General features: G+C 41.2%; 1 protein-coding gene across 1 annotated transcript; it reads right to left on the bottom strand.

The window, feature by feature from the left end:
* Positions 1-15172: 15172 nt before the first annotated feature.
* Positions 15173-23084, bottom strand: LOC131327771 (uncharacterized). The gene is made up of 2 exons (XM_058360904.1): positions 19017-23084; positions 15173-15229 (listed from the first exon to the last, which is right to left on the bottom strand). The coding sequence occupies exons 1-2, from the start codon at positions 22836-22838 to the stop codon at positions 15173-15175; spliced, it is 3879 nt and encodes a 1292-aa protein (XP_058216887.1). The 5' UTR covers positions 22839-23084.
* Between the last annotated feature and the right edge of the window lie 934 nt (positions 23085-24018).

Below are 24018 nucleotides of genomic sequence, written 5' to 3'. Positions count from 1 at the left end.
CACTCTGTGGCTGTGCGCGATGGTCCGCGTGGGGATTGGTGTCTTACTGTTTTGTGTATTTACTTACATATAGGCCACTGCAAGCATATAAACAACCAATTTACTGCTTTCCTTTGTTAGAAATGTTAGCTAGCTATAGTTCAATATGTGTTTCTGTTATTATGGAGTACCACTGGATCATTCTGAACCTGTCCTAGAACCCAGAAATATGTAAACCAAGCACTGGTTAAATGGCTCAGACCCTCGGGCGCCAGGGCGCAATCATTGCGCACCGGAGCGCAACCCTCGTGCGCCAGAGCGCCTCTGACCAATGGGGTGTTTATGGCTATTACTTTGGCTTTAGGCTATTACTTTGCCTCCACGCTGTTTATGGGGTGTTTTGTTAAATTGTAGGGCTTTTCAGCCTTTAAAGTGCTTAGAGGGTGTTCCGGTTTTTGAAAAAAAGAACTTTTTAAAAAAGAAGGCAATTTCTAGCTCAAAAATTATGTGTTTAAGCAAATAATTTTCCTACCAATATGAATCTTGTTTGATAGATCTCATTAAGATATTTTAAAAGGTGCAAAAAAAATTGAAAAAATATTTTTCATTTTCATTATATTTGAGTTTGAAATAACATTCGTTTGAAAAAAAAGAACTTTTTGTAAAAGTGGAACACCCTCTTAGAATTGTGCATATTAACTGCCTATAAACTGTTTGGTTTGTCCTGTGTGTGTACTGGTCATTCCAAAACCCAAAAGGGGATAAAATACAACCTGTTGAAAGGATATCAACTTGCGCACGATTGTATGGGTTTGTCGCGCGATGGTTAGCTTGCACGCACAGAGATCCATGCATGCAAGTTGGCCACTGCTTTAGACAAATACATACAAAGGTACTGTTTTGATATTTTATCACAGTTTTGGATTTTATCTCATTTATTTCTCGCCATTTCATCTATCCATGCTATTTTATCACATCTTGCAAAGTGTTACGGTCTTAATCCCTATTAAATTGTTTTCCCGCCCTAATTGGCTAAAGAATTGATTATTCAAATAGAATCACAAACATTTTCGCAAATGTCTAAGTAGAGATCTATCTCCGGATTGGGCGAGAGGGGTGTCTTAAAACCCTTTCCCTCTCGTAACCTGGCTCCCGAACCCAGATATGGTTATGACGGACTGGTACCTTCACCTTTTTCAAAAATCAAACAGCGCAGCGAGCGTTTTAAGTTCGGTTCCTTGGGTGTCAGACCTTCAAACCCAAGTGGCGACTCTGATTGAGTGCTCGTCTACCTAAAAAGCGCGCTCATCGATCCGTCCCTTTTTTTCCGGGCACGCTGCCCACAAAAAGAGAAATTTTTGTTCACATATAACGTTATATGTTAAGGGGTGGCGGGTTCAAGAAAAAAAATGCTCAAAACGGAATTAAAAAAAAAAGAGAATAGAAATTTTTGCCACACATATAACATTATATGTTGGCGTGGTGGTGGTGGTGGTGGTGGTTCCGTGGTTGCAACAAGATCGAAAAAAATAGAAAAATACATTTTTTCTGTTAGCCAAACAAGGCTCTTGTTTCTTTTACATAGGGAAGTTTTGTCATTAGAATTATTAGTGAACTAGAGGGGTTAAGAACTTTAAAAGTGGACTAGTGGGATTAGAAACATGCTATAGTAGACCTCCCAAAAATTCTCCCTTTTTTCTTTGGTTTGACGGTCTGGAATGGCTGGGCCAGCTTACACGCCCCTTAACTATACCCTCCCTAGTCCATTCAAAATTTGAAAGTTTTGATCTGATGCTAAAAAAATAATAATAATAATCACAAAAAAAGTTGTAAAGGGAAAAATCCTCGTTATCTGGAACCACACTCTTTAAGATAAAAACACATGTGACAGCTTCGCCTGAACCCTAAAACCTGCAACACAAACATGGTGACCACACCTCTGCCTCTCATCGGCAAAGACCCTTCGATGCCTAAGTTAGTGTCGTACTAAACCCTAATTTCGTAAGGAAGAAAGAAAGTTATGTTACTTGTGGGCTACCGCAGCCTCGGGTGGATCGGGGCGGTCCAAAAAATAATATTTTTTGATTTGAAAAATTGAAGAGTCGCCACCCGGATTTAAGGTTCGCCATCCGAGAAACAGTTTTGATTGAAAATGATAGTTTGAATTTGAAAATCAGAGATTGTTTTGGGTTCATAAGCCATATTACGAGCGGGGAAGACTTTTACGGCACCTCCCTCGGCTGATTTAAAATTGGTCTTTACTAAACATTTGCGGGGTTTTTGAAAATACTTTTTGCTGCATTGTCTATCTTTCACAAGAGCAATTAGCACATAGTGAAAAATATATCAAGTAAATCCGTGTATACATGTGCTAGTGTATATTATTAAGATGTTGCAAGATACAGAATGATGCATGAAAAATGGGGACCACTTTCTGAGGTCACTCCCGAGCACTCGGGATTGCACTCCTGAGCGCTTAGGAGTACTGCTGCATGTTCTGCAAATTCCGGTTAGACAGTTACGTAGACATACTTGGAATGTGAGAAATAATATTGCTATGAAATAATGTTCATAATGCTCAACAAATAATTCTAGACTGTCAAAAACCGGTCTTGGCCATCCAGAAACTTTGCTCCATTGCATTGAATCCAGAAACTGAACAGGCACTGAAAATACTATATAAGGTACTTTATATGCTAACAAGAATATTAAAAGTGAATTTCTAAGGAAAATGTGGCCTTATCCTGCTGCTTACTCCTTTTTTTTTTTTTTAAGAAAATGTAAATGTTTCTGGAAATGGCTGGAAATCCGCATCATTTTCAAAAAAAAACATAAAAGAGCAGCATATGGATCCATGAAGCCTTCATTTCTTTTGAATATTTAGCATAAAAGTGGGAAACATGGATAAAATCACTCTAGAGAGCTCGGGAGTATTCCGGAGTGCTCTGGAGAGCTTGCAGAACACCTTTGAAAGCTTCATTTATAGCTCTTTTGTCCTGATTTTTATGCCAAGATCATTCAATCACATATCTAGTATGAAGGACTGGAGTGGGCTGAATGATCTCCCTCAGAAGGACATTAGCCCTTTTGGTTGAAAAAGTAAAAAAAATCTACCTTTGAGACAGGAACTTTGCTTCTTGGTTGGACTCTGAATGTAACGCCCCGAATTTTTGGGAACGTTAAATGGACAATTTCATTTCAAAATAAATGGAGTCTGGCTCAATATTACAACATAACTCTCACAAAGAGTGTTCTTAATCAACAACAGGAGAGGTAAAACTAGGGTTTCTATCTACTACTCCGCTTCCTCCTCCAATCTGGCCAGCTTCTCGACTCCAAGGGCCTCCAAGGCGTAGAGTTCACCATGTTCATCTATAAGGTCTGACACATTATACCGGCGTCGCCACCAATATAATATGTCAGGGTCACCAAAGGTAAAACCGTGAGCTTACAAAAGCTCAATAGAATATCCAAACCCACTAACCCTTAACTTACAAACAATAGATCATAAAATCAACAGAGTACAAGCAGGTTTAACAAATACGATGAATAGTAACAATCACACATCCATATTCACTATTCTAGTATTGTTGGTGTCCAGACTCATTGTAGACCGTGTCTCCATTTTCACTTTTCATAACCAAATCAACATTTTCAAAATCCGTTTTTAACACAACCAACCTCGGTTCCGCCGTTCCGGGTTCCCGAGTATCCTCACAATGGTTCCGCTGCATCGGGTTCCCATTGGCACACGATTGCATTGGCTCCGTACCGCGGATAACCAAGCCATACCTCACCATGGTTCCGCCGCTCCGGGTTCCCATGGGAACGCACACAATCCAAAACCCTCGGTTCCACCGCTCCGGGTTCCCGAGTATCCCACAATGGTTCCGCCGCTCCGGGTTCCCATTTGGGGTTTTCGAAATTTAAACCCTCGGTTCCGCCGCTCCGGGTTCCCGAATATCCCCACAATGATTCCGCCGCTCCGGGTTCTCATTGGGTTTTTCACAAATCTTACTTTTGCACACGCACACAACTCACATAATGCCACCACCCAAAACCGGTCATTATGTAGTTTCAAAATATTTCCTTCCTCGAAAAATATTTTCTTTCATTAATCACACCCTAGGTGTCATGTTTCTACTTTCTCGATTCTCGTGTCTCGTTACATGCAAAGACTCCGCGGTAGGATTTTTTACAAACATAAATAATTCATTGTAATCTTGAAACTAAACTAGCTAGATCATCCAATTCTATATTAATAATCATGCTCATAACCATCCTAAAGATCAAAATACGAATACTTCTATTCAAGTGTCAAATTCTACCTTTCGAAAACCGTTCTTTCTTTCTTTTGAGAAATTCTAAGCAACATATGTTTATTCGGAAAATAAAGTCAATATATTCAACATACTCCCCTTCCTTTTCATCTTTTTAAAGAAAGTTATTTTCAAGTTTCTCATGCATACAAGTATCGCACATAGCATTTAAAGCAATAGATAACCTTATCTACTTAAGAAAATACTCAAGAATATTCGGCTTATACTTAGAGATAGGAGTTAAGATGATCCTACGTTATACATAGAGATAGTGAGTAAGATTAATCTACCTTGATCCGAAACTAGTCGGGGCCAAATAAGCTAGTTGGAAGATTTTTACGGGCGGTGAAACTCGCAAATCTGGACCAAACTTTGGATTGCAGTAACTTGGTCAATATTTGGCCGAATATGATCGTTCTTGGGTCGAAATTGAAGCTCTCGAAGTGTTCTACAACTTTCGTGAAGGAAGTTGATCCTAGAAACTACTTTAGGTAGGAGAAAAATGGTGATAAAGGAGGAGACAGTATGCTGTCTGGAAATGGAAATCCGAGATTTTTACTGAACTTCGGATGCCAATATCTTTATCATTTCTTCACCGATTGGGGTGGTTCTTGGGTCTAACTTGAAGGTTTCGAAGTGCTCTACAATTTTCCCGAAGGGAGTTGGTTCTAAAAACTACTTTAAGCAGGAGAAAAATAAAGATTTGTGAAGGGCAGTAAGCTGTCTGGAAAATGGAAATGGCAAATGAGTGAAGGTGTGAGTTGAGTGGAAGGCATGGGGTGCTATTTATAGCCAACACTTGAGCTCTTCCTCCCTCCTCTATGGCCGGCCCCCCTCTCTCTCCTTCCTCCCATGGATTTGCTCCATTGAGTTGTCATTTCAAGTCTTAAATCAAATCCTAGCCTTCCTTCACTTGTCATTTCCATTCTAGGCCAAATCTAGGTTGATCATGAAGGGTTTTTGGCTTGTCAAGTCTATGGGGAGGTTTCTTGCAAGAAAGAATATAATCATGGGCTAGCTTTGTACTTTGGAAGACTAGAATGGGTTAGCATGTAGTAAATAAGCTTAGGGCTATTAAGGTTGCTTGTGTAAGTGTCCAAAACACAATCACACACTCCACCTCCCTCTCTCATTCGGCCTTTCTCTCTCTCTCTCTCCATCCGGCTCTCTCTCTCTCTCTCTCTCTCTCTCTCTCTCTCTTGTTCTATGTATAGACATATATAGGTATATAAGTACATGTATATATTCATCTAGGAAAGTAAAACCTAAGATAATTAGGCTTAATGCTAGGACATAGGTGTGCATGCATGCAAAGCTAGCCTTGCTTCATTTGGAAGCAAAATGATGAGATTCCAAGTATGACTTGTCTTGTCATGCTTATTGGCAAGTCAAAGGTCTATTAACCAAGGGACAAAAATTCTCCTAACAATTATGGACCAAGGGGTAAAGGAATATTGGTAATAATTAGGGTTTGAAATGACTTGTCATGGGAGTAAAAATGATTACTCCTATGGTCTAATGGTCCTATAGGGTTTGGAGGGGTTCATAAGGCTCAAATATGGTCTAAAAGGTCCAATTAGGGTTAGGGTAATGTAACTAGGTGAATCAGTGGTCCGGTTCCTCCAACTAATTGGTTGGAAACTAACTCTACTTGCCAAGTAGGATTTCTAGCCAAGAAATATAATTTAAAGATTTTATCTAACTCGTTAGGAAAATATACAAGTGCTTTTATAAGCATACTTGTTTTTAGAAAATGACTAGATTGCTCGGCGTGAAAGATATAATTTTATAAGTCTCAAATCTAATTATGACGGATTATTAAAATTAAAAAGAAATTTTTAGTAGCAAATCCAAGTAATTAAAATAAAATTTAAATATTTAACAAAATTTTTATTTATCAAAAATCAGGGTCATTACACTGAAAATGGAAGGAGATGAGAAAACCTCAGGAACTAAGACTGAGTACAGCTCCTAAGATTCACGAATTTTTCTGAAACGGGATCGGAGTCATTTTGGTTTTTGACAAAATTTTGGGAAATTGATTTTTGTTGCAAAGGGAGATTTTTCTTTTGAAAGTAAGAGAGCCAGAGTGTGATTTTTCGTGGTCTCCTCTAAATGCCTAAAATGCAGCATTGAGGTAGCTATTTATAGGCCAAGGAAAATTGAATTTTAATTATAAAACAATATAAAAGTATTTTTAGAGACATAAAACAACATGATTTAACCCTCTGATCATTCAGGTCAATAACACTGTAGCAATGACTGAATATTTGAAGGAAACATAGCCATGTGCTGCTGAAAAAACTAGAAATTCAAATTTCAATGGAAAATTCTGTTGACCTGAGCGCTCAGGAATGAATAAGAGTGCTCGGAAGTAAAACTTCTGAGCGCTCGGGAGTGAGCAAAATCTGGGTTTTTGAAAATAAGTCCTGAGCGCTTGGGACCCAATTTATTGAGTTGATTTTGATCTTTAAAAGTCCAAGAAACAAGATTCCACTATTACCGAGACTTGTATCAATCCATATTCATCATCGTGGGGCCAAAAAGCCACAAAGTAAGAAATTTCAAGCGGTTTAAATTGGGGTGTCTACATTACTGCTCAAAGCGTGCCTCTCTTATTAGGTTTACCTTGAATTTATAAACTTCTCACGACTTGCTTTCCAAGCATCCTTGTCGCCCTAGGTTTCCTATCCCGTATAGAAAACCGAGCCTTTCTAGGATTCTCTCCCCTAATAAGCCAAAGTCGTACTCTCGTTAGGAAACTCCTCTAATATGGAATTCGTTTCATATAATAACTCTTACTGCTGCCCTTCATGGCAGAATATATTATTCCCTTATTTGCAGGACCTGTCCTTATCACGTAAGGAACTCATTCCAGAATATTTTGGATCAATTCAGCCGCCCATCTCTTTGGTTGGCTTAGCTCGGGTCAAGACTACGTGACCGTACGATTTGCTCGTCAATCGTGTCGTGCATTGCTATACGTTTCCCTTGATTAATTACCTTGCTCAGCCTTACGCACCCTCATGTGGTGCCGCCGTGCTGCCATGTACACCACCTCGGATGCTCCTTTTGTGGTGCTTCCGTACTTACCACGTGGTCGGCTATTATTCCCTGTGACGCACCCTCTCGTGGTGTCTTGTCCCACACGTGTTTTAGTGTATTTTCCGTAGCACGAGGAAAACGCACAACAAAAATGAGAGTAAAATAAATAATGAACGTTGAGGTCGGTTTTGCGGTCCAGGTTGCTTGGGTCTTGACGAAGACAGAGCCTTGGCCTCCGGATGGTCTATGATGGTGCGACTCGTCTTTAACTTGGGGTAACTCGGTGCGACTCGGTGGGCTACTTGGATGATTTGTAACTACACTTGTAACGACCCTGAATTTTGGTCAATAAAAATTTCGTTAAAAATTTGAATTTTATTTGAATTACTTATTTTCTTTTGGGTGGCTATATGTTTTCTTGTAAATTTCGTTGTAGTTAGATTTTGGTCTCGACTAGAAACCCTACGTGAACAATTTAGTTAATTTCCAACCGACTGCTTGGAGGAACCAAGCAACCGACTTACTTAGTTACTAGATGAACCTTTTGGACCTTTTGAAACTTTTGAACCTTTGTCTTTACCCATTGGTCCATAATGGTTAGGGTAATCTTTATCCATTGGACAATAGGCCTCCTATTAAAATATTTTTGGTAAGTACAAGATATAGTATTTTAATGGTTTATAAAAACTTGTGCAAAGTACATTTATTCCTTGTTTATTGGGGATTCTTCCACCCCTCCATTATCCATTGGTTAATAACCGCAAGGGTAATTTTTGTCAATTGGATAATAAAACTTTTTATTATTAAAGTACATGTAGTCTTTTCAAAATTTTATTTTAATAAAAGGTACTTGTACTCTTTTGTCCAATGGTTATTAACCGCAAGGGAAACTATTATCCATTGGGTAATAACCGCTAGGGAAGTTAGTAACCATTGGGTAATAAAGTCTTTTGACCAAATAAAATACCGATGTGACTAGGGAACCTTCCAATAAAGTTGATTTGACTTGTACTTTATTATTATTTTAATGGAGAGAATCCTAGTCTTTTTATTTAATTGAGGTACTTGGTACCACACCTATATTTAATATAGGGCTTTTGTCACATGCTTAAAAGTACTCCTTGATTATTTTACTATAAAAGTTCCCTAGTTATTATTGTCCATTGGATAATAAAAGCCAGGGTATTTATTATCCATTGGGTAAAAGAGTTATTCTTTTAACTAGTCTTTTTTCTTAAAAACCCATGTGATGAAGTACCCATATTTTAATTTGAAAGTACTTATTAGCATTAGTAGCCTTTAAGGCCTAATATTCTTAAAAGTACCCTAGTTTATTTATTTAAAGTGACATGTGCCTATTTATTTGTTAGTAGGAGAAACTTAGCCTTTAAGTTTCCTTGGCTCAAAGTACAAAGTACCTATTATTTTATTTGTGTAGTATGTATATATATATATATATATATATATATATATATATGTGTGTGTGTGTGTGTGTATGTAGTACTAGGAGAGAGAGAGAGGGAGAGAGAGGGAGAGAGACCCGAGAGAGAGAGAGAGAGATGGGCCGAGAGAGAGAGAGAGAGAGAGAGAGAGAGAGAGAGGAAGGAGGAAAGAAGGAGATGGGATTGTACTACCTTGATCTTCCATATCCTTTCAAATCCTTGGGTAGTATTCTTCCTAACCAAACATAACTCCCCATTGTACAACTTTCAATTGTTTAAACAAGAACCTTGTACCTTTGTCTCCAAATCTTCCAAACAAATCTCCCATAATCCCATCCAAGGTCAAGTCTTAGCCATGCAAGCCTACCTTTTAGCCTAACCTAGCCATGCAAACCTAGGGTTTAGCCTTTGATCTTCCATAAGTGCATGACAAGTGTCAAAGTGTGAGGTAGAGAGAGAGAGAGGGGGGCCGGCCTTGTGAGAGGAGAGGGAGCCAAGATTTTTCCTATAAATAGGACCCCATTCCAAGCATTGAACTCACACCTCCCATTCTACAACTTCTCTCTCTAGAATTTCTTTGTTCTTTCTTTGTTCTTGTTAGTTCTTTCTTTGTTCTTGAGTAGTTCTTGAGTTCTTCAAGAAACTCATCCTAGGCCGCCACTAGACCGCCACTCGACCACCCCTCGATCCAAAAGTAGTAGTAGTAATAGTCAAGTAGAAGTTTCGAGAGAAACCTTTCTCTTTCGAAGCTACCGGAGACCACCGTAGGAAGTTACTCCGCCCGACCACCGACGTACTTTCCGTAGCCGACTAAACCTTCCGTAGCCGACTACCGCCAAGAAGTAAGGTAGAATACCTCTACTCACTTCCCTAAGTATAAAGAAGGTTATCTTTATTTACTTTCCGTCTCAAGTATAACGTTGTTATTTTGAACCGCTAATTATATGAAGTTCATCTTTATGTACTTATCGTTTGATTAGAAGTATTCGTATTTTGATCTTTAAGATAGTTATGAATATGCGTATATGAGTTGCTTGTATTACTTGTGGTATGTGATAAAGCATAAGTGATTTCACTCCAAAGACGTCCATACATGTGGCGTTGTGCTTTGAATAAAGCATAAGTGATACACTCCAAAGGCGTCCGTATATATGGCGTTATGCTATAAGTAGTAATTGAGCGTGATGAGTAATATAGAATTGGATGATCTTGTTAGGATGATTCTTGCTTACGTTTGTCCTACCACGGAGTCTTTGTATGTAAACATGACACCTAGGGTGTGGTTAATTAAAAGAAATGTTTTCCGAGGAAGAAAATATTTTGAAACAACATAATGACCAGCTTTGGGTAGCATTATGTGAGTTGTGTGCGTGTGTGAAAGAAACATTTAAAAAGGTTGAACTGTTTTGAAAACCGCAATGTGGCCGGACTTGGTAGCCCATTGCATGGATTGTGAAAACCACAATGTGGCCGGACGTGGTAGCCCATTGTGTGGTGTGTGTTTTGTGTGTGTTCCAATGGAGATCCGGAATAGCGGAACCATTGTGAGGTTGTGTGTGTTCCAATGGAGATCCGAAAAAGCGGAACCATTGTGAGGTTGTGTGTGTTCCAATGGAGATCCGAAATAGCGGAACCATTGTGAGGTTGTGTGTGTTCCAATGGAGATCCGGAATAGCGGAACCATTGTGAGGTTGTGTGTGTTCCAATGGGAATCCGGGAAAAGCGGAACCATTGTAAGGTTGTGTGTGTTCCAATGGAGATCTGGAATAGCGGAACCATTGTGAGGTTGTGTGCGTTCCCATGGGAACCCGGACCGGCGGAACCATGGTGAGGTATGGCTTGGTTATCCGCGGAGAGGAGCCAATGCAATTGTGTGCCAATGGGAACCCGGCGCGGCGAAACCATTGTGAGGATACTCGGGAGACCGGCGCGGCGGAACCGAGGTTGGGTGTGTTAAAAACAAATTTTGGTTTGAAAGGAAATGTTTTGGAAACCGCAATGTGGCCGGACGTGGTAGCCCATTGTGTGGAGTGTGTTTTGTGTGTGTTCCAATGGGATCCGGGAAAAACGGAACCATTGTGAGGTTGGGTGTGTAGCTTGGTTATCCGCGGTACGGAGCCAATGCAATATTGTGTGAGTTAAACAAATGATTTTTGAAAAATTGTTTTGTAAAATGTTGACACGGTCTACGATGAGTCGCGTAGGAGAAAACTCTGAAATCTTGGACACCAACGATAGTTAATTAACGAATGTGGATGTGTCATTGTTAAGCTGCGTATATATGTATCATGTGGAAATCAATGTGTTATTATATTCCTGTTGTTTGTAAGTATGAGTTAGCGGGTATGGGATTACTCTGCTGAGCTTTGTAGCTCACGGTGTTGCCTTTTTGGTGACCCTGACATATTATATCGGTGGTGACGCTGGTATAATGTGTCAGATTTTGTAGATAATCAGGGTTAGCAGATCACCGTGGAGGCTTTGGAGCTGAGGAGCTGGCAAGAATAGAGGAGCTGAGGAGCTGTAGTTAGGAACCCTAGAATCCCCCTCCGTTTATGTAAATATTGAACTCTTGAGAGAGTTTTGTTGTAATAACGAGCCAGACTCCATTTGATTTTATGAATAAAATGTCCTTTTAACGTACCCAAAATTCAGGGCGTTACAGATTTTATCATTAAATTGTCTTTTTAACGTACCCAAAATTCGGGGTGTTACAACACTACAAGAAAAAGAAAAAAAATTCGGTGATGAAAAAGTGGTTTAAATTTCATCGATAAATGAGTATATTTGGTGATGAAAAAATAAATTTGTCACTATTTTGATAATTTCCACGATGAAATTATTTCCTTACCAATTATACCAACTTAGCGACGGGAAAAATATTTTCAACCCCAAAGGTACCCATTTTGCAACGCCGAAAGCGTAATTTCATCGCCAAATGGCCCCTATTTGGCGGTCAAATATTTTTTCTTTCACGAAAGGGTTATCTTTGGGGACCAAATATATATATATATATATATATATATATATATATATATATATATATATATCTAACCTGTTAATAAAAGAGAGCTAAAAGGGTTGGAATTTTTGGTTCGATTTTTCCAATTAGGCCCCCGGAGTGGATGGGTTGTAGTTTTGTGTTCGGGGGTATTTACGTCAAAGGGCACAAATGAATGCTGTTTGGATCTGAACCGTATATTTTCTACTGTAGACCAGTCTGAGCCACGTGCCTCACATCTTCAACATCGGAACGATCCAGGTTCTCTCTCTCTCTCTCTCTCTCTCTCTCTCTCTCTCTCTCTCTCTCTCTCTTTGTCGCTATTCATCTTCTGGATTCTTCTGGACGATGCTACGCCTATGAACCCAGGCCTCTCGGCCGTGCATCTGATGCTGTGCGAGTGATTGCATACTCCATCGCTTGGTTGACGACGCTTAGGGTTTGGATTGCCTCAAATCGTTCCTGTGCCTGTGACTGCGATTCACGGTGAGTGCTATTTGCGAAGCAATTCCTACGATTCATGGTGTGCGCTTAGGGCTTGGTATGTGTATGCTTTACCCATTTTTCCAGTTAAGTGCTATCCGCGATGCAATTTCCTGCTGTATTTTGCTTCTTTTCTGTGCAGCTCGAGTTTGTTTGAGTTGCTCGATGAGTTTAGGGTACTGTTTTCTTATGAATGATTCTGCCTTTGGGAGATCCTTTGCATGTTCTTTGGTGCTTTTGGTGTTTTCATGGATGTTTTGTTGAATTTATTTCTTCTACTGTTGTTGTGTTTGGTTGATTTTGCTTTGGGATCAGATTTCTGTGTGGTTGGATTGTGTATTTTGTAATTGGGTTTGGTTCTTAAATGGCGGTTGTGTTATATTTTTTTTGTTTACATAAAAATTCATAACTTTTCTTTTGTGTGAGATTGTTGTTGGGCCGCTGAAGAGAAATTCTGTTTCTTAGTTCACAGTTTTGTTTACCTCAAATTAATAAGTTTCGTAAGTTCAAAAGTCAGGGCTTTGAATGGTCTTTGAGTTCTGGAACACAAGTTTATAGTTTGTGATATCTCTTTTGTATAAGATTGTTGGGTCCTTGATAACTTCCAAAGTCATGGCTTTGTATAGCTTTGGATTTTTAGAACTGTGTTTAATTTTATCCTATATCTTATAGTCTGATTGATCTAATGCTATGACTATGTTACTATATTAATATTGCAGTGAAGTTGCAGTTGATGATGGTGCTATGAATTATTTGACTCTCCTTTGGCAATAATTGAGGTAATGTGGGACTAATTGGACTTAATATTGTTAGCCTCTTTAAAGAGCCTATAAAACTTGCAAGTTGAACAAATTGGATTTGTGCTTGTATATGATCGTTTTGGACAAAAATGTAGGTGATATGTTATATTGAGCTTCATTTTTTATTCTTTGTACCGCCCACAAATGTAAAACCATTTGCGGACGGTACCCTTAGTATTGGAATGATAAGCATTATCATGCTATTTCGATCATGTTAAAATGCTAACCATGTAGGCAGATTGAGTCTTGAATTTGTATTGTTGGAGGATATGTGAAAGTAATTTCCAGCCTTCATTTGTAGGAGTTCATGCTACATACTACCCGTACCAAAGCTCTATGTAATTCAAAAAATCAAACCACGACCGAAAGTAAAATAGTCCCACAAGAACATTCCTTATTGAATTTTGGATTTAAGTCTTCTTCCATTGTGTTTGTTTCCAATTTGTACAATATTGAATTTATATTTACATTTTGATGGTTCAGTGCCTACCTGGCACCAGAGCATGCAATAAGAGGGTGGTTGACAAGTAAAGCAGACATGTACAACTTTGGCTTTCTCTCTATGGAAAAAGTTACTTGGAGATGCAACCCAAATGCTCTAATACCTAGCAATATCTTCTCGAGAGGGTATGAAGTTGCTTGACCGATTTCCTAGTCCTAAATTAATGGGTTGCCCCAAGCGTAGGGCGGAGATCGACGCAGCATAATATCCGGTAAGTCCGGAGTCGAATCCACAGAGACGGTGATGTATGCTGACTAAAAATTCGGGTTGTAGAATTAAAATTAGCTCTTAGGTAGCTACCCCTTATTGTTTTGTTTGAGATTAACTAAAACTTAAGAAAAATAACTTTTCTTTTCAAATAATTAAAAAGAGGTACAGTCGTAGGGTTCATAGCACTCGTAACCAGTCCAGATCAACCTGCTCAATTTGGTATTCTTAAAAATGTTCAATTTTGGATTGAAAAGATACCCCGCAAGATGCGAAACCTTAGGGTCGCCGTATACCCATGCGCAGCGGAGAATGGGTTTTGGACCCCCATTCCCCCGTTCACAAGGGCTCCGACAATGCCCAGATTCGTCCGCGGGAAGTATTTTTCCAATCTTAAATCATTTTTACATTGTTTGATAAAAAGAGCAGTACCCGAACTGATCACGGCGTGCTAATCACCCCGCGACCCTACCTATATCACTACTCACTAATCATTATGTGATAAACAAAAGAAACCCTAAATTGAAACATGATTCTATTACGCAAGATGAAAAATAAACAAAAAAATAACAATTAATTAAATACCAATGAATAACTTTAATAAAGAACAGAAATCAATACGAGTTACCGGTGTGCGGAGATCTAAACAAAACTTAAAAGAGAAAAACAAAGCTTCGAAGAAATCAATACTGTAAAATAAAGGTCGGAGTGTGTACTGAAAATACAGTGGGAGAAATTGCAGCCCTGTTCTTTCTTTAACCCTCGATCGCTGCTTGTGTTTTTCTCTGACAACCCTCCGTTTTTTCCTTCTCGCAGCTCTCTGTCCTCCCTTTTATATTTTTTTCCGCTGACAGCCGCCCCCTTTTTTTCAAAAGCTGCTGCCGACCGTTTTTTTTCAAAAACTGCTGCCGATTAGTTTTTTCCAAAAGCTAAAGCTGCTTTTGACTTTTTTTTTCAAAAGCTGCTTCCCACGTAGACGGTAGGGTAAAAAAAAGTTGTTTTTTTTACAGGCATTGAAGGGAAGAATCACATAGAGGCCCTTGGGTTTCATCTACTTCGCGCTTTGACCCAAAACTTTTGCTACCTTCCGTTTTTACCCAAAATCTTGAAAATCGAGCTCGAGCAACCTTTATACATAACAACAAATAATAACAATCAGTTAACAAAAATAAAAGACTAATAAATATAGATTGGAGGGCGAAAATATACATATTTTAGCACTTATCACACCCCCCAACTTACATTTTGCTAGTCCTCGAGCAAAGAGAATAATAAAAAATAAATAAATTCTAACTATGTCACTTTCGTAGGACTCACGATTGCACTTAGCATGTGCAACAAGCCTTTTAAACCCCTAGGCGATCCCCAGAGGACGAGTGGAGTCTCGTGAGGGTTTACAGCAATGAACACCCGCAAACATTGTGAATACTTTTCACATGAACCCCAAAAACCTGTAAGACGGCTTAATGATATTTCAAGCAAAGAATATGAAGCCATCGCGATGAGATAATGGGCATAAACAGTTCTAGATACTATCAAGTCAGAAAAATAAGTCATGGCACCTATACTCAGCGTGTGTGAACAAGGGCTTCGGTTACTAGTGAAAAATAATCAAAAATTCTCTCCGGACCGAGTCTCGACTTCAAATCTCACCGTGTCATGCACTCAACAAATGAAATCACTCGAAACAAGGTGCATATTACTCTCAATATGTGCAGTCGGAAATATGTAACTGAAAGCAAAATGCTCTGCACAAGTTGACACAAAAAGAAAGCTCTACAAAGTGGATACACGATCTCATGAACGGAATGCCAAGTATTGAAAACTCTTTCTATCCACCAATTCACAGCCCATTGCCCCTAGGATCAAATAGGACTTTCATTCTGGTTATAACGTTAGGTAAGAGAAAGTATTTCAAGGTTAGGGTAAAACATTCAAGTGTCTGAGAATAAACTAACCACAACTCACATAGGACAAATATAACGATGCGTTCCCTCTTTCTTTCTTTATTTTCTTTTTTTTTCTTTTTTTTTCTTTTTCTCTTTTCAACTTCACCATATTTCTCTCCCTAACTCTTTAATACAATCTCACATTAAGAACAAATGTTTCTTCTTCTACAATAATTTTGGTGTGTCCTTCCTTTTTGTCTTTCTCTCTCTTTTTCTCTTTTGAATGGGAAAGATCACCAACAATCAAAGTTCAATTCACAATTCCACTCATCCCCCTCTCAATAATTCACCTTCACATTATTAACTAACCATTCTCAAGACACAATATAGATGGTGGAGCTCAACAAGAAAAAGGTTGTATGCACGAGGCTCAAATTGGTTCATAAGTGATAAATGTGTGAATGAAGAAACGAACCGGCTCTAAATAGCAAAGATGGCCTATAATCCTCTCCAATGGGCAACACAACCATGCAACTTTCTAAATCCAAGAGATAAGTAGGCAATTCAAAACATTTCCAACACTTGACGACAAAAATAATGAGATCAACAACGAATTTTTTTTTTTTATTTATGACAAACAAGAGTTTATTTGACACCACTCCAAGAAAAGATAAGGCTCTAAACTCACATGGGGCATAAGTCTCCACTAAACTAGCCATCAAGAATAATCAAGTCACAACTCACAAGTAACCAAAGCCCAAACAGACGTGAAGTGCAAATGTGCTAAAAATAAATGCCATGACAAATTCTTCGCGACAAGCTAGTAAAAAGAACTACAATGCCACCACAATATTAAAAGAATGACTACCATATCTCAATCAATCGCAAGCCAATCTCGACAGCTTTCAAGTCTCATGCAAAAAGAAATCCACTATTTTTTTTTTTTTTTGACAAAATAAAAGTAAGTAAAAGAACAAAGTGATCCTTCCCCCCAACTTGAACTAGTCAATGTCCGCATTGAAAGCATGAAAAATAACGATAGGACAGAAACATAAAAGAGAGGAGAGATATCACCTCGAAAAGGAGGGCTAAGCAGAGTAAACTATAGATAGAGGGAGACCCCCCAACTTGGATCGAACAATCTGCAAAAATGTTAGCCTCCAAGACAGCAAGAAAAATAACTAAAAGAAATAAACAAAGCAAGAAATAAAATAAAAGACACAAAATTAAACCATCCACTTTCTTCACGCAAAAGACACGGGTACTACTTTTCTCCCTGGCCAAAGACTGTGTTTCCCTATTTGTTGGAAGGACAGTATGCATAGGATTCAACGATATCTTGAGAAGTAGTGCCATCATCTAATAGGCTGTCACTCCCTCTGGGGCTTCCAGATTCCTTACCCACCACTCCGTTTGTGAAGCAATCTCCACAGAGTTTGGACATTAAAGTCAGATGGTTCAGACAGAATTCTCGCTGCTAACTACGTGCCTGCCGTCAGACCCAACCTCCTAAGTACTACATACATAGCTTTGACCAGGTGGCTATACCAAACCATTATGCTAATTTTTTCCCTTTTCCAAATTCTACTTTTTTTATTTTTTTATTTTTTAACAAGAAATAAAAGAACGAGTGTACAAAGATTATTCCCAAAACCCAAGTCAATGATGGGTACCACTATTGCTAGGGGCCGGGTCCACTTCTTAGTGAAGACAGTGGTACGCGAAAGCTACCCGTCGGAACGTAGCCCAACGGCTACACAACAGGGTCATCCGAATAAACAGGATCGACCAAAACCTCATCAGGTTCACCTATTTCCACATATTCCAAAAATGATTTTAGACGTTGCCCGTTAACCTTGGAAATATTATTATTTTTCGGGTCACAAATATCTACAGAACCATTCGGGTAAACCTTATGCACAACGTAGGGACCGTCCCACCGGGACCTCAACTTACCAGGAAATAAATGAAGGCGCGAGTTATACAGTAACACTTTCTGACCAACACTAAAGGTTTTGCGCTGAATATTTCTATCATGATACGCCTTAACCTTAGCCTTATAAATACTCGCACTCTCATACGCATCATTCCTAATTTCCTCAAGCTCACACAACTGGAGCTTCCTATGGGCACCCGCCTCAGGTAAACGCGCGTTTAGCGTCTTAATGGCCCAATAGGCCTTATGCTCCATCTCAACGGGCAAGTGGCAGGCCTTACCATAAACAAGCCGGTAGGGTGAAGCACCTAACACGGTCTTGTAAGCAGTGCGGTAGGCCCACAAGGCATCAGTCAACCGAAGTGACCAATCCTTCCTATTCGGGTTCACGGTCTTCTCTAGAATCCCCTTAATCTCGCGATTTGCTAGCTCAGCCTGACCGTTGGTTTGAGGGTGATAAGCAGTAGACACCTTGTGAGAGATGCCATACTTGTTCATTAACGCCCCAAAAGACCTATTGCAAAAGTGTGTGCCCTGATCAGAGATAATGGCACGTGGCATGCCAAACCTTGACAAAATGTTAGTTCGCAAGAACTCTAGCACGACCTTAGAATCGCTGGTCTTAGTGGGAATTGCCTCAACCCACTTGGAAACGTAATCCACCGCCAGGAGGATGTACTCATAACCGTATGACACCGGAAACGGGCCCATGAAATCAATACCCCAACAATCGAAGACCTCTATCACAAAAATGTTTTGTAGGGGCATCATATTCCGCGGGCCAACCTTGCCTAATTTCTGACACCGGTCACACGACTTACAAAAGACGTATGCATCCTTAAAAAGACTCGGCCAAAAGAAACCACACTCACTGACCTTGGCGGCGGTCTTCTTTGCGGAGAAATGACCTCCGCACGCCTCGGTGTGACAAAACTCTAAAATTCCCCTTTTATCAGTTTCGGGGACACACCGGCGCATTATCTGGTCCGCGCAATACTTGAACACATATGGATCATCATAAATATATTGCCTGACCTCTCTCAAAAATCGCTGCTTCTCAGCTGTGGACCAATGGGGTGGAATTTGCCCAGTCACCAAATAATTGGCGATATCTGCAAACCATGGGCACACATTAGCAGCGAACAACTGCTCGTCAGGGAAAGAATCCACAATGGGGAGATGAGAGGTGGGGTCCTCAAACTCCAGACGAGACAGGTGGTCGGCTACTACATTCTCAACCCCTTTCTTATCCTTAATCACAAGGTGGAATTCTTGCAGCAAAAGAATCCACCGGATAAGGCGAGCCTTCGCATCCTGCTTGGTCATCAAATACTTCAAGGCCGCATGATCGGTATACACCACAATCTGCGAACCCACCAAGTAGGACCGAAACTTGTCTAAGGCAAACACCACCGCGAGCAATTCCTTCTCGGTAGTGGTGTAGTTCATTTGTGCCTCATTTAGCGTCTTGCTCGCGTAATAAACGACGCATGGCTCTTTCCCTCGCCTCTGCCCTAAAACCGCTCCGACTGCATAGTCGGAGGCGTCACACATCAACTCAAATGGCAAACTCCAATCTGGAGGCTGAACAATCGGCGGAGTAGTGAGACTCCGCTTCAATGTCTGAAAAGCCTCCTTACACGCCTCGGACCATACAAAGGGCGTGTCTTTTGACAGTAAATGGCACAACGGCCGGGAGATAGCACTGAATCCCTTAATGAAACGCCTATAGAAACCGGCGTGACCGAGGAAAGATCGAATGTCTTTTACAGACTTTGGAGTGGGAAGATTTGCGATCAAATCAATCTTCGCCTTATCCACCTCAATACCCTTGGATGAGACAATGTGTCCTAACACAATCCCTTGGGTCACCATGAAGTGGCACTTCTCCCAATTAAGCACAAGTTGCTTTTCCTCGCACCGTTGCAAGACCTTTCCTAAGTTCTCGAGGCATTCGTCAAACGAGTCCCCGAAAACTGAAAAGTCATCCATAAACACCTCCACGATCTTCTCTACCATGTCGCTAAAAATTCCCATCATGCACCTTGAAAAGGTTCCGGGAGCATTGCACAAGCCAAAGGGCATGCGACGGTAGGCAAACGTACCATAAGGGCACGTGAAGGTGGTCTTCTCCTGATCCTCCATGGCTATCTCAATCTGATTGTAGCCAGAGTACCCATCCAGGAAGCAATAGAATGCCCGGCCAGCCACCCTCTCCAAAATTTGATCAATGAATGGGAGAGGGAAATGGTCTTTCCGGGTGCTCGCATTGAGCTTCCGGTAATCGATACAAACTCGCCACCCGGTTTGAACACGGGTCGGCACTAGTTCGCCCTCGCCGTTTCTCACGACGGTCACTCCTGCTTTCTTAGGCACCACCTGCACTGGGCTCACCCACTCACTATGGGCTATCGGGTAAATAATACCCGCATCTAAAAGCTTCAGCACCTCAGCCCGAACCACCTCCTTCATATTGGGGTTCAGACGACGCTGAGGTTGCCTAGTAGGCTTCACATCCTCATCTAGAAAAATGCGGTGTGTACACACCGTTGGACTAATACCCTGCAAATCTGCTATTGTCCAGCCTATCGCACCCACGTGCTTTCTCAACATGGTAAGCAACTTAGCCTCTTGATCTTCCTCAAGGGATGAAGAGATCACAACCGGAAAAGTATCATCGCCTTTAAGGAAGGCATACTTAAGTGTGTCCGGCAGAGGCTTTAGCTCTGGTTTAGGTGGCTGGACAGACGATGGGAAAGCTGTAGGAAATGGGGCGCCCAGCGGCTCAAGAACTGGGTTCCAAGCGGCGCCACACACATCCTCCACTGCAAGCATCTCCATTAAACTTCCTACATCTGGAGAATCTAAAAATGACGCCTCCTCGGCGGTTAAGGTTATCTCCAGAGGATCCTTGTATAACACACTATCGACATGCTCTTGTACCAGCGTGTCGATCAAACTCACCTCATATATCTCCTCATCATCCTCAACCCGGCTATCCACGTTGAAAACATTCACCTCCATTTTCAAGTCCCCAAACGACAATTGGACTTGTCCAGTTTTGCAATTCATGACAGCACTGGAGGTGGCTAAAAATGGACGGCCTAGGATGATAGGAGTCTTTTCAAAGACCTCTGGTATTGGGCATGTATCCAGGACAATGAAGTCGACTGGAAAAAGAAACTCGCCCACTTGAATTAGAACATCCTCCACCACCCCCTTTGGAATTCTCACACTCCGGTCAGCCAACTGCAGCGTGACCGGTGTGGCTTTCAAATCGCTTAAGCCAAGTTTCAAGTATACTGAATAGGGGAGCAGGTTGACACTCGCTCCTAAATCCAGCAAAGCCTTATCAAACTTTTGGCCTACGATCGCTATAGGGATGGTGGGACAACCAGGGTCTTTACACTTGGTGGGGATCTCAGTTTGGAGAATGGAGCTCACTTGCTCCGTCAGAAGCACTTTGTCCTGACCCTTAGTTCTCCGCTTTGACGTGCATAGATCCTTCAAAACCTTAGCAAACTGAGGAATTGCGTCAATGGCTTCCATCAAAGAGATTGGAAACTGAACTTTCTTGAATAATTCAAGCATTTGAAAGTTCACATTGACCTTAGGTTTCGCCACCAAGCGATTTGGATATGGAGCAACGGGTGGCATTGGAGTCGTGGGGGCCGCAGTTGCAGGCACCACCACTTCAGGAGATTCCGCCTCTTTCTCTACTTCAGGAACACTTCCCAAGTTTGGAATGATTGCTGGAATAGCTACCGGCACCGAGGGTGGCACCGATTTCTGCTTTGGGGGCAAATCTTTGTCAATCACCTTCCCACTTCTGAGAGTGGTGATCGCTTTAGCATCTTCCAGACTGAGATTCGGATTACTTGGGCCAGAAGAATCGCCCACATAATGGGTACCAGCGGCATTGACTAAAGGTTGAGAAGGAAACTTTCCCTTCTCCTGTTGGATTTGTCCAACTGCCGCCGTCAACTGGGTCAATTGGGTCCTAATGTCACCAATTGCCTGTTTGGTTTGTTCAGTGAAGCTTAACTGAGACTGCATGAGAGCCTTCATCATCTCATCAGTCTGTTTATCCCGCGGGGGATGGTTTATGCCTGGGGGTGGTCCAAAAGATGAAGGACCGAACCCCTGCTGCTGCTGAGGTGGGTAACGAAATTGGGTCATTTGGCCTTGAGGAGGCCGGAATTGCTGAACTTGTGGCTGAGGTGGTGCTTGGGGTTGCACCGGGGCTTTTTGATCCCTCCAACTCAAAAGTGGGTTTTGGGCCCACCCTGGATTGTAGGTATTTGAATAAGGATCCCAACGCTGGTTAAGTGCGTTCACCTCAGCCTGGTTACTATGGTATGCGTCTTTGACAATGGGAAATGCGGGGCAAGCAGTGACAAGATGCCCCGGACACTCACATAACGCACACACCTCTTCGACTTTCACCTCATTCACCTGATGGACTTGCTTAAGCTTCAAGTCCTCTAATTGTTTAGCCATCTTGTCCAGCTGAGACTGGACATTGTGCTCTCGCACACTAGAAGGAAAAATGCCAGACCCACTGGGTCCCTGTGCAGCCATGGCCCTATCACCGAGGTCGGAAGGTTCCCAACTTCGGTGCTTCTCGGCCAACTCTTCGAGAAAGTCCCACGCATCGTCCGGGGACTTATCTAGAAAATCCTCCTCTTTACAGAGGTACTCCATTTGTTGGACCGTAGCAACATTCAAGCCCAAATAGAAAAATGACACCAACTGGTGTTTCATGAAACCATGATGTGGTAAGGACAACAACAAGTCCTTGAACCGCTCCCAGCACCTTAAAAACGACTCGCCCTCTTTCTGCTTATACGATTGGATTTGGCGAGTCAGGTACTTCGATTTACTTTCCGAGAAATATTTCTTGTAGAATAAATCTCGGACAGCAGCCCACGTCGTGAGAGATTGTGGCTTCTGCATCCGCAGCCACTTATCTGCATTGTCCCTGAGCGAGGCTGGGAAAAGCTTAAGGCAAGCATTCTCCCACTGAGTAGTGGTGGCCAGGGTGCGCACCAAGCCCTCGAAATGACGGACGTGCTCATACGGATCCTCATTCTCCTTCCCATGAAACAAGGGAAGGGCATTATGTGTACCAGGTTTAATGGTGAAAGCATTACGTGCTTCCACCGTCTCGGTTGGTAAAACTATTGGACTGAGAGGAGTGGTCCTCTCAGGATGCATGTGTGCACGCATCGACATCGGTGGCTCTGCTATTGGTGGCTCAATTATTAAATCAACAAAAAGAGCACCGATATCAAAAGAATCACCACTAAAAGACTCTCCCTCCACGATTACTTTCGGCTCTCTCTCAATGGCTACGAGACGCCTGGTATTGTCTCGGTAGTACTTAGGCTTTAGTGGTGATTGCTTTCCTACAATGGAGGATTGCGCACCTCTACCTATGATGGCTCAAACAAAATTAAAAAGAAAAAATAAAAATAAAAAATAAAACTAACTACCCGAATTCTTTAACACACGTTACCGTCCCCGGCAACGGCGCCAAAAATGCTTGACCGATTTCCTAGTCCTAAATTAATGGGTTGCCCCAAGCGTAGGGCGGAGATCGACGCAGCATAATATCCGGTAAGTCCGGAGTCGAATCCACAGAGACGGTGATGTATGCTGACTAAAAATTCGGGTTGTAGAATTAAAATTAGCTCTTAGGTAGCTACCCCTTATTGTTTTGTTTGAGATTAACTAAAACTTAAGAAAAATAACTTTTCTTTTCAAATAATTAAAAAGAGGTACAGTCGTAGGGTTCATAGCACTCGTAACCAGTCCAGATCAACCTGCTCAATTTGGTATTCTTAAAAATGTTCAATTTTGGATTGAAAAGATACCCCGCAAGATGCGAAACCTTAGGGTCGCCGTATACCCATGCGCAGCGGAGAATGGGTTTTGGACCCCCATTCCCCCGTTCACAAGGGCTCCGACAATGCCCAGATTCGTCCGCGGGAAGTATTTTTCCAATCTTAAATCATTTTTACATTGTTTGATAAAAAGAGCAGTACCCGAACTGATCACGGCGTGCTAATCACCCCGCGACCCTACCTATATCACTACTCACTAATCATTATGTGATAAACAAAAGAAACCCTAAATTGAAACATGATTCTATTACGCAAGATGAAAAATAAACAAAAAAATAACAATTAATTAAATACCAATGAATAACTTTAATAAAGAACAGAAATCAATACGAGTTACCGGTGTGCGGAGATCTAAACAAAACTTAAAAGAGAAAAACAAAGCTTCGAAGAAATCAATACTGTAAAATAAAGGTCGGAGTGTGTACTGAAAATACAGTGGGAGAAATTGCAGCCCTGTTCTTTCTTTAACCCTCGATCGCTGCTTGTGTTTTTCTCTGACAACCCTCCGT

The sequence above is a fragment of the Rhododendron vialii genome, chromosome 5a (assembly GCF_030253575.1).
Source record: "Rhododendron vialii isolate Sample 1 chromosome 5a, ASM3025357v1".
Taxonomy (NCBI): Eukaryota; Viridiplantae; Streptophyta; class Magnoliopsida; order Ericales; family Ericaceae; genus Rhododendron; species Rhododendron vialii.
This window is presented reverse-complemented; position numbering and strand designations above follow the sequence as displayed.